This window comes from Lolium rigidum, chromosome 6 (genome assembly GCF_022539505.1).
Source record: "Lolium rigidum isolate FL_2022 chromosome 6, APGP_CSIRO_Lrig_0.1, whole genome shotgun sequence".
In the NCBI taxonomy this organism is placed as follows: domain Eukaryota; kingdom Viridiplantae; phylum Streptophyta; class Magnoliopsida; order Poales; family Poaceae; genus Lolium; species Lolium rigidum.
This window is the reverse complement of record NC_061513.1, coordinates 83,622,171-83,634,356: the sequence shown is the minus strand read 5'-3', so window position 1 is coordinate 83,634,356 and position 12,186 is coordinate 83,622,171. Positions and strand designations below refer to the sequence as shown.

General features: G+C 48.2%; 1 protein-coding gene across 1 annotated transcript; it reads left to right on the top strand.

Annotated features, from left to right (window-relative positions):
• Nucleotides 1-5,845: 5,845 nt before the first annotated feature.
• On the top strand, nucleotides 5,846-6,193 carry LOC124662868. Its single transcript, XM_047200651.1, has one exon. It carries the CDS (start codon nucleotides 5,846-5,848, stop codon nucleotides 6,191-6,193), a length of 348 nt encoding a protein of 115 aa, XP_047056607.1.
• The last annotated feature ends 5,993 nt before the right edge of the window (nucleotides 6,194-12,186 follow it).

The following is a 12,186-nucleotide window of genomic DNA, read 5'->3' as shown; positions in this document are numbered from 1 at the left end:
TAGGAAGCATGTTAGACTTAAATGTGTTTTGAATTTGCCTCTTGATGCTCTCTTTTGCTTCAAATACTATTTCCTGCGAGTGCATCATTAAAACTGTTGAGCCCATCTTAATGGCTATAAAGAAAAGAACTTCTTGGGAGATAACCCATGTGTTATTTTGCTACAGTACTTTGTTTTATATTTGTGTCTTGGAAGTTGTTTACTACTGTAGCAACCTCTCCTTATCTTAGTTTGGTGTTTTGTTGTGCCAAGTAAAGTCTTTGATAGTAAAGTAAGTACTAGATTTGGATTACTGCGCAGAAACAGATTTCTTTGCTGTCACGAATCTGGGTCTAATTCTCTGTAGGTAACTCAGAAAATTATGCCAATTTACGTGAGTGATCCTCAGATATGTACGCAACTTTCATTCAATTTGAGCATTTTCATTTGAGCAAGTCTGGTGGCCTAATAAAATCCATCTTTACGGAGTGTTCTGTTTTGACAGATTCTGCCTTTTATTTCGCATTGCCTCTTTTGCTATGTTGGATGAATTTCTTTGATCCATTAATGTCCAGTAGCTTTATGCAATGTCCAGAAGTGTTAAGAATGATTGTGTCACCTCTGAACATGTTAATTTTTATTGTCCACTAACCCTCTAATGAGTTGTTTCGAGTTTGGTGTGGAGGAAGTTTTCAAGGGTCAAGAGAGGAGGATGATATACTACGATCAAGAAGAGTGAAAAGTCTAAGCTTGGGGATGCCCCAGTGGTTCATCCCTGCATATATCAAGAAGACTCAAGCGTCTAAGCTTGGGGATGCCCAAGGCATCCCCTTCTTCATCGATAAATTATCAGGTTCCTTCTCTTGAAACTATATTTTTATTCGGTCACATCTTATGTGCTTTACTTGGAGCGTCTGTGTGCTTTTGTTTTTGTTTTTGTTTGAATAAATTGGATTACATCATGCTTGTGTGGGAGAGACACACGCTCCGCTGGATCATATGAACACATGTGTTCTTAGCTCATAATATTCATGGCGAAGTTTCCTCTTCGTTAAATTGTTATATGGTTGGAATTGGAAAATGATACATGTAATAATTGCTATAATGTCTTGGGTAATGTGATACTTGGCAATTGTTGTGCTCATGTTTAAGCTCTTGCATCATATACTTTGCACCTATTAGTGAAGAATACATAGAGCATGCTAAAATTTGGTTTGCATAATTGGTCTCTCTAAAGTCTAGATAATTTCTAGTATTGAGTTTTGAACAACAAGGAAGACGGTGTAGAGTCTTATAATGTTTTCAATATGTCTTTTATGTGAGTTTTGCTGCACCAGTTCATCCTTGTGTTTGTTTCAAATAACCTTGCTAGCCTAAACCTTGTATCGAGAGGGAATACTTCTCATGCATCCAAATACTTGAGCCAACCACTATGCCATTTGTGTCCACCATACCTACCTACTACATGGTATTTCCTGCCATTCCAAAGTAAATTGCTTGAGTGCTACCTTTAAACAATTCAAAATTTATCACCTCTGATTTGTGTCAATGTTTTATAGCTCATGAGGAAGTATGTGGTGTTTATCTTTCAATCTTGTTGGGCAACTTTCACCAATGGACTAGTGGCTTCATCCGCTTATCCAATAATTTTGCAAAAAGAGTTGGCAATGGGATTCCCAGTCCCAAATTAATTAACAAAAATAGACACTCCTCCATGGTATGTGATTGTTGGACGGCACCCGAAGGATTCGGTTAGCCATGGCTTGTGTAAGCAAAGGTTGGGAGGAGTGTCATCATAATAAAACTAAAATAAAAAGGCACTCCTTCATGGTATGAGATTGTTGGCAGTGCACCCGAGGTTCGGTTAGCCATGGTTTGTGAAAGAAAGGTTGGAAGGAGTGCCATCCAAAAATAAAATAAAATGGGAGCCGCTCTTTGAAGGTTTGTCTGGCAAGGGGGTTAGAGTACCCGCTACCATTCGTTGACAACAACATACACCTCTCAAAACTTTATTTTTATGCTCTCTTTATGTTTTCAAAATCAAAGCTCTAGCACAAATATAGCAATCGATGCTTTCCTCTATGGAGGACCATTCTTTTACTTTTATGTTGAGTCAGTTCACCTATTTCTCTCCACCTCAAGAAGCAAACACTTGTGTGAACTGTGCATTGATTCTTACATATTTGCATATTGCATTTGTTATATTGCTTTGCATTGACAATTATCCATGAGATATACATGTTATAAGTTGAAAGCAACCGCTGAAACTTCATCTTCTTTTGTGTTGCTTCAATACCTTTACTTTGAATTATTGCTTTATGAGTTAACTCTTATGCAAGACTTATTGATGCTTGTCTTGAAGTGCTATTCATGAAAAGTCTTTGCTATATGATTCAGTTGTTTACTCATGTCATTACCATTGTTTTGATCGCTGCATTCACTACATATGCTTTACAAATAGTATGATCAAGATTATGATGGCATGTCACTCCGAAATTATCTTTGTTATCGTTTTACTCGCTCGGGACGAGCGGAACTAAGCTTGGGGATGCTGATACGTCTCCAACGTATCGATAATTTCTTGTGTTCCATGCCACATTATTGATGTTATCTACATGTTTTATGCACACTTTATGTCATATTCGTGCATTTTCCGGAACTAACCTATTAACAAGATGCCGAAGTGCCGGTTCCGTTTTCTGCTGTTTTTGGTTTCGAAATCCTAGTAACGAAATATTCTCGGAATCGGACGAAATCAACGCCCAAGTTCCTATTTTCATCGGAAGCATCCAGAACACCCGGGAAGGACCAGAGGGGAGCCCTGGGGGCCCCACACCACACCCCGGCGCGGCCAAGGGGGGGCGCGCCCCCCTAGGGTGTGGGCCCCCCAGAAGCCCTCCTGCGCCGCCTCTCCGCCTATATAAAGCCCCTGACCTAAAAACCTCGGGGCGTTGGACGAAAACCACGAAAACCTTCCGGAGCCGCCGCCATCGCGAAGCCAAGATCCGGGGGACAGGAGTCTCCGTTCCGGCACCCTGCCGGAGCGGGGAAGTGCCCCCGGAAGGCTTCTCCATCGACACCGCTGCCATCTCCACCGCCATCTTCATCACCGCTGCTGCTCCCATGAGGAGGGAGTAGTTCTCCATCGAGGCTCGGGGCTGTACCGGTAGCTATGTGGTTCATCTCTCTCCTCTGTGTTTCAATACAATAATCTCACGAGCTGCCTTACATGATTGAGATTCATATGATGATGCTTGTAATCTAGATGTCACTATGCTAGTCAAGTGAGTTTTACTTATGTGATCTCCGGAGACTCCTTGTCCCACGTGTGTAAAGGTGACAGTGTGTGCACCGTGTGGGTCTCTTAGGCCATATTTCACCGAATACTTACTCAATGTTGAATGGCATAGTGAGGTGCTTATTTATATCTCATTATGATTGCAGCATGTTTGTATCACAATTTATCTATGTGCTACTCTAGTGATTTGTTATTAAAGTAGTTTATTCCTCCTGCATGTGTGCAAAGGTGACAGTGCGTGCACCGTGTTAGTACTTGGTTTATGCTATGATCATGATCTCTTGTAGATTGCGAAGTTAACTATTGCTATGATAATATTGATGTGATCTATTCCTCCTACATATGCATGAAGGTGACGAGTGTGCATGCTATGCTAGTACTTGGTTTAGTCTCGTTGATCTATCTTACACTAAAGGTTACTAAAATATGAGCATTATTGTGGAGCTTGTTAACTCCGGCATTGAGGGTTCGTGTAATCCTACGCAATGTGTTCATCATCCAACAAAAGTGTAGAGTATGCATTTATCTATTCTGTTATGTGATCAATGTTGAGAGTGTCCACTAGTGAAAGTGTAATCCCTAGGCCTTGCTCCTAAATACTGCTGAGCCACTACTGCTTGTTTACTGTTTTACTGCGTTCCTACTGCTGCGTTACTACTGCTACATTACTACTGCTTGTTTACTGTCCTGGGCAAAGCACTTTTCTGGTGTCGTTGCCGTTGCTACTGCTTATTCATACCACCTGTATTTCACTATCTCTTCGCCGAACTAGTGCACCTATTAGGTGTGTTGGGGACACAAGAGACTTCTTGCTTTGTGGTTGCAGGGTTGCATGAGAGGGATATCTTTGACCTCTTCCTCCCTGAGTTCGATAAACCTTGGGTATCCACTTAAGGGAAACTTGCTGCTGTTCTACAAACCTCTGCTCTTGGAGGCCCAACACTTTCTACAAGAATAGAAGCTCCCGTAGACATCAACTACATACAAAATCTAACTAGCCATAACCGTATACACACATTACATATATAAAAATAAACTATAATTAGTGAGCAATTAGGGTTTACCCTTGAAGCGTGCGAAACAACTCCACCCACCAGCCTCCAATCCCCTTATGAGCACCACCAGCAGCAGCAGCATCACCGCCACCACCAAGCAGTTCACCTTACCTAGAAAAAGCCTCCACCACCACCATAGCTCCAAAATACCACCACCAAATCACCTCCTCCAGCTAACCCATCAATAGATCGGTGTCTCCCCCATCTACTACTAGCTCTAGGATGAAGTTTTGCTCGAAAATAGTTTTGAAAACGAGTCAAAACGATGAATATTTTTGTTGTTTTTCAAAAGAGAGAGGAAGAAGGCAGGAGCCAAGTGAAGAAGACAAGGTCAGGCGCAATGCGATTTATTCCCATCTAGGGACATGTCGGCTAGCAGATGCCGAAAGGCCTTTTGGATAATACTCTAGAGTATTGGGTGAATCTCTGTTGTCATCCAATTCCCACAAAACCCCATCCCCAATCTACTCGGTAGGGGTAGAGTATTGGAGATTGAAAAAAATACACTAAAATTTGGGAAAAAGTGGGGATTAAACTCGCTTATACTCTAGCACCAAATATGCATTTACAATAAGTGGGGATTTAAAGTTTAGAGCGGATTATCCCCACTAATCCCACTAAAACACTAGCACCAAACAAGCGTGCGAAACAACTCCACCCACCAGCCTCCAATCCCCTTATGAGCACCAGCAACAGCAGCATCACCGCCACCACCAAGCAGTTCACCTTACCCAGCAAAAGCCTCCACCACCACCATAGCTCCAAAACAGCACCACCAAATCACCTCCTCCAGCTTAGTGTCTCCCCCATCTAATACTAGCTCTAGGATGAAGTTTTGCTAGAAAACAGCTTCGAAAACGAGTCAAAACGGTGAATGTTTTTGTTGTTTTTCAAAAGAAAGAGGAAGAACGCAGGAGCCAGGTGAGGAAGACGAGGTCAGGCGCAGTGCGATTTATACCCATCCAGGGACATGTCGGCTAACGAATGGCCAAAAGGTGCCCTGTCATGGCCGACAGGCGGGACATCGGACGCGGCCTGGTTGGCTAACTGATGGCCGAAGGGTGTGGTTGGCATACAGGTGGCCGATGGGGCCCTATCGGCCTACAAATGGCAAAGGTCGTATTATTTTGAAAACCCCGATTTTGCGTAATCTGTTTGAACTTAAATAAAAAACATATATTTAAAAAAATAGCCGGTGGAGGATGAGATCCTCTGACCAGGTTCATGGCCGGCACGCCACGTCGGACCTAATTTCGCCTATATCCGTGACATTACGCGGGCTGGACGAATGGTTAATTCGCGCGTGTGCAGAATCAGCCAGCGCTCCCACACAACCTCCAACTATATATACAACCCGGGAGATTCCTGGCCTACATTCCATACCCGTCGACCTTAATTACTATACTTTCTCAACCCACCGTGTCGCGAAAGATCACAGGAAAAGGAGCTAGATCGAGCTCGCTAGCGAAAGAAAGGAGAAAGGAAATAGAGAGCTAGCCCGCAAGGCCTTCTGATGGGGAACTGCGCGGCGCCGTCGCGGCACGCCGGGGAGTCGTGGGCGGACGACGGCGAGTGGGAGTGGGAGGAGGCGTCGTCATCGTCGTCCGACCAACACCGCCGAGCGTCGGAGGAGGAGCACACAGAAGTGACGATCAGGATCACCAAGAGGCAGCTGCACGAGCTGATGGAGAGGAAGGCGTCCGGCGGCGGCGGCGGGAAGACCCGGCAGCTGCTGGAGGACATCATGAACTCGGGGAAGGTGCACCACCATGACCTGCACAGGGACGAGCACTGGAGGCCCGCCCTGCAGAGCATCCCGGAGGCCGGCGAGTCGTCGTCAGCTGGTCCATGCATCTCGTGACTAAAAACTGCTGTGGATGGCTGCGCTGCCAAGCTATCTGCGTGTATTTCCTCCGTGTATTTCCATGCCGTTGAATGTCATCCATGAAGACCCGTGTACATAGAATGCGGTTGGACAATACGTATAGATTGCCAGGCTGACGTACATGAATACGTACGTGTATGGAATTAAGTGTGAATACCAATTTCATAACTTTTTTTTTCCATTGAAGTGTCATTCGATTATCTTGTTTCATACTGTGAGAGTTTTTTTTTTTTTTGAGAAGTTTACTGTGCATATATTAGAAACATGACCAGTTACAAACTACTCCACATGGGAAACACAGGAAAGGTAGAGAGGATACAACCGTCCAGGAACTGATGAAGAAATACCCCATAAAAAATCAATTCCAATAAAAGTCACAGGGAAAACTTCAACTGCCGTCGTCACCAGTCGTAGATGACGAGGAAGCATCATCGCCGTAGTTGGCTTTCAGAGTCGGTGATGAGGCCCGCCGCCGGCGAAGCCGTTGTCACTGTGGAGCGTCGACCGGGGAAGATCCCCATGCTCCTCGCATCTCGGAACCGCCGCTTGCCGTCGATGTCCTCGAGGCAAAGCACCAATTCCACCACCATTTGGCCACCATCCCAGAACATGGACTGCCATCTCCACTCGCAAGCCGACGACATCGCAAAGAGCGACAACCGTCGGCCACCAGCCCAGTACCAATATCCCCTGCATGTTCTGGTGGTGGAGCAAACACCACCAGCACAGGAACAGAAGGGGCAGAACACAGGAACAAAGCAGCGGCGCCGTCATCGCCCCGACGCCACCGCTAGGACACCTAATGCGCACACCTGGATCAAGGAATCCAGGGACGCTAATCACTCCTTCCATATTTGTAGCCGGACGCGAAGCCGGAGTAGGATCTGGAGGAGAAAAATAAACTGCTTATACTGTGAGAGTTGAGGCTGAGGTCAATGGTTTTCAGTTGATGAGTACTACGATGTCCTGAGCCCATCTTAAAGAAAAAACAAGTTGAACCTCTCGGACTCTCCAGCCATGGATGCCAAATAGTAAATGATTTTATTTTGCAAGGCAACAATGCCAAACCATCGAAACAAAAGGCAAGAGTACATAAGAAATGGCACAACCATAATAAGAGATGCACATAAGCATCTCTACCGGCGCGACGCAAACGGATGCTTCGACCGCGCGGTCAGAAAATGCGTCTTTTCCCCAGCCCATCGGCGCAACGCATAGTGTCCGACACGTCCGTCCAGATGTGTTATCACCAGAATTTGACCGAGTCAGAGGTGGGCCGCGATCAAGATGGACTCGAAGAATATATATGTAGAAGAAATACGTGAATCGGCCTTACATGCAAAGTTTGGGCTAGTTTGCCCTTGTATCTGTAACATATTAGATTACGTGTCGGTTAAGAGTTAGAGTTTTACCCGTGCACGGTTAGGTGCACACCTAAATTAGAAAGTCCCTTGGACTATAAATATGTATCTAGGGTTTATGGAATAAACAACAACCAACGTTCAACACAAACAAATCTCGGCGCATCGCCAACTCCTTCGTCTCGAGGGTTTCTCCGGTAAGCACCATGCTGCCTAGATCGCATCTTGCGATCTAGGCAGCACAAGCCTGCCCACGTTGTTCATGCGTTGCTCGTGCTGAAGCCTTTTTGATGGCGAGCAACGTAGTTATCTTAGATGTGTTAGGGTTAGCATTGTTCTTCGAATTACACGCTTTCGTTATGCAACCCTTGCACATCTAGCCGCCCTTACACATATCTCAGGTGTAGGGGCGGCACCCCGCTTGATCATAGTTTAGTAGATCTGATCCGTTACGGTTGCTCCTTGTTCATCAAGGATTAGTTTAATATCCGCATTAGTTAGGCCCTACAAAGGGTTGGAGGATCCAGCGGCGTGTAGGGTGACGTTTGCTAGCCCTAGAAAGGATGTTCCGGGGATCAACCTCGTGTTGGTTTTTAGGCCCTGTCTAGGATCGGCTTACGGTCACCGTGCGCGAGCGCGAGGCCCAATCGTGAGTAGGATGATCCGATTATGCGGTGAAAACCCTAAATCGTCGTAGATCTCATTAGCTTTATCTTGATCAAGCAGGACCACCATATATTCGGACACCTTGTACGAATCATGGGTGGATCGGCTCTTTGAGCCGATTCACGAGATAACCCGAGAGCCGATCGAGGCTCGTATTTAATGTTTACGTGTATGCCATGCAGGAAACTAAGCGAGGCATCATCCACACCTTCCCGACCAGGTATAGGTCAGGTGGCACGCCCTTGCGATAGCATCGGACGTGTGACCAGGAGGCTTTGCGGGCCGTCGCTCTGAGGGACTGGGGCCAGCCGCAGCCCTAGTTGTTCCCGGCTCTACTGTGTTGCCCGTCTCTGCCCGCCAGGGGGTTTCTGACGTCAACACATTCTGGCACGCCCGGTGGGACGACCTTCGACATCCACCACATCGCCATCTACATCCGAGATGGCGGAAAGCACTCCGGTCAAGTACGAGGATCTGCCTGATGAGCTCAAGAAGAAACATGACGAGATCAAGGCAACCCTCGAAGCCGAACTCATCGGCTCATTCCACCGAACCCGCTCCCACGGCGTCAGGTGGAAGGGGTTCACACCTGAAGGCGCACTCGATGGAGTGGACCTGTCCGCCCCGTCAGAAGAACGCACCAGGTCGGCTGCGGCAGGAAATCAACTACATGGTGGCTCATTCGCTGCCTGGTGAACACTTTGGAGCGTGTCGCTCTGCGCGTGGTCCAGGAAATCATGAGCCACCGGTATTCTCCGTCGGGACCAGCTCTGGGGACTTTCAAAGGAGAGATGCCACTCCAGCCCCATCCGTTCGCATGGGAAGCACCGGAACTGCCGAACTCATCGGCATACGTCGTCTACAAGATTGGTGGTGATCCTAGTGACTACCAATTCCTACCTGAGGCACCCAAGGAGATCCCGCACGGATACGCGTGCGCATACGTACTGGACTGCAACACCTGGGCACTCTCGAACCAGGCTGCAACAGCAGGGGCCTCTGGAACGGCAGGAGGAACGTCGGGAGCCGATCCTGAGAAGCAAACGTGGCTAGCTAAGTACGCCACTCCGACAAACCTCCAGAGCCCAGCTCCTGCAGTTGGCTTAGAACCAGAAAAGCAAGCATGGCTGGTTAAGTATGCCACCCCGGCGAATCTTCAGGGTTCGACACCTTCAGCCATCACCGCGAATCAGGTTTGTGCAATCCTGAAAGATCAGTTCGGCATGATGCCGAAAAGGAAGACGTTCGGCTACACCAAGCCGTACCCCAACGACTACGAACTGATCCCGCTACCACCCAAATATCGGCTCCCGGACTTCACAAAGTTTAGTGGATCAGATGGTTCCAGCTCCATCGAGCATGTGAGCCGATATTTGGCACAGCTGGGCACGATCTCAGCATCAGACGAGTTGCGTGTGAGGTTCTTCGCACAGTCCCTCACAGGATCGGCTTTCGGGTGGTACACATCGCTGCCACCAAACTCCATCCGGACTTGGAAGCAGTTGGAAGAGCAGTTCCATGAGCAGTATCGCTCAGAGGCTTCCGAGGTTGGTATTGCCGATCTAGCGCAAGTACGACAGAAGCGCGGGGAGACAGTGTCAGAATACGTCCAGCGCTTCAGGACCATTAGGAACCGATGCTTTTCGGCTCATGTAAGTGAAAAAGAAGCAGTCGAGTTGGCGGTGGTGGGTCTCTCATCATCGATTAAGGACGTGGCCTCCCAAGCAGACTACCCTTCATTGGCGCACATGGTGCAGAAGCTGTCAGCATATGAGCAGCGCCACCCAGATGTCTACCAGGACAAGTCCAAGCGTGCGGTGACCCTGGTTGAGGCAGACGAGGACGAAGGTACTGCGGGAGATCGAGAGGTAGCAGTGGCTGAATGGACTCGAGCTACAGGCCCCGTGTCCTGCAAATGGGTGAAGCCACAAGGCCCTCCAAAAGGGTTCGACTTCGACGTGACCAAGACTGAGCAGATTTTTTATCTCTTACTCACGGAGAAGCATATAAAGGTACCCGAAGGCCACAAGATCCCCACGGTGCAAGAGCTGAACGGAAAGCCATACTGCAAGTGGCATAACACGCTCACCCACACCACCAACGCCTGCAGGGTGTGGCGGCAGCAGATCCAAATGGCGATAGAAAACGGACGGTTGATTTTCAACCAATACGCCATGAAGGTCGACACACACCCCTTCCCCGCCGTAAACATGGTGGAGTATACTTACCATGGAGGGTGCCAGCCGGATTTCTCGTGCAATATCAACATGGTAGGACCGGGACACCACTGCGGTAAGGACGGAGATGAGGGCAGCTGCTCTCATAGCAAAGATACGAGAGGAAGCCGCTCCACGCGATCGGCTCCGCCAAGACGGCAAGCGCTACGTCACAGAGGGAGAGGTGAAAAACATAAGGCATCAACGACCTCTCTCTGATCACCTCCTCAACAAGTATGTGAGTCAGTATGACCAACGCCGGCGATACAACGACGATGATGAAGAAGATCGTCTGGCTAGGGACGACAGGAGACGTCGTCGGCATGATCGCGAGGAGCAGGAGCACGAGCGCCGTGCCAAGGAAAAGTTGGGGGAGCGAGTCGACGAAGATAGGCACTGGGACTGTCCCTTCTTCAGACACTGCTGGGATTCAGGAATGAGCCGATTGCCCACAATCGGCAACTGCCCAGAATGCAACCAGAAGAAGAAGGAGACAGCCAACGTGTCCGTGTTCAAGCGCCTAGGGCCTCTCCCGCCACAAAGCAAACGCGCCGAGTCCCCTCGGTTGAAAGATCTCGAAGATTCAGAAGACGAGGGAGAAGAAGAAGACAGGTACCACCGGCCAAGGTGGTGCCCTGATGGACTCAGCCGTTCCCGAAACGCGGGGTTCAGCGATTGCGCGGCCCGGAGGAAGCCGAGAGGTTATACTTGCATACATTGAGGAAGGCAAGGCCTGATCCGGCTGCGAAGGTTCAGCGAACCCTGGATGAAGAGGGTCGTCCACGGAAAATGGAGTGGCGCCCCAAGCAAAGGAAAGCCGATGATGAAACATCGGCCGGCACAAACATGGTGCTCGTTCTTCCGACGAAGCTTAGTGCTCCACGATTACACGATGCACTCAAGGTGGACGACAGCAAGCGCACCAACATGATAAAGTCAGAGATTGGGCTGGTTTTATCTACCGGCCTGAACGAGTAACAAGAGCACGTCAATGAGCAAACGTGGCGAGGCTGATCCTTGTGATCGGCCCCAAAAAATTTATGAAGGGACATTACAAAACCTTCACCGAGCAAGCAACGTGGAGGCCGATTCCAGCAATCGGCCAAAATTATCCTCACCATCCATTCTGCCTGGGTTCAACAGGTAATCCAACAGAGCCGATACCATCAATTCTCTTGACAGAATCGGCTCGGGGGGCACCCAGGTGGATAAAACACGAGGATATGCAGTAGAAGTGTCTCATCCTTTGGTGATGAGTATTAAAGTATGGGGGCCGATGCATAAATCGGCCGTAAAAAATTCAAAAAATTCGAAATTTTTTTAGCACAGCCGATGCAGCAGACATCGACTTAAGGATATAAAAGCCGATGCATGGCCATCGACTCAAGAGGTATAACTGTCAGAGGGTCAATGGAGCACGAAGAGAGACTATGATGGAAGAACTCCTCAATGGAGTGGTTTAGGGGCTCGGATCCTCTCTTCAAGAAACAATGCCAAGAGCAGCCTGGACGTGCAGATCAGGTCAAGGATGGATTGCATTAGATCCGCCAAAGGAAAGGAGCCGATCTGACCGGCAAGGTGCAGGAAGGACTGAAGAAGCTCGGGGGGCAGCTCACCCTGAAGGTTCTCTGCTCTGGAGAGCCGATTTTGCTGGGAATCGGCTGGCTCTGCATGATAGTTCTCTCAGACATGGTCTAGCCCAAGTCCATCTGTCTGAATGGCATGC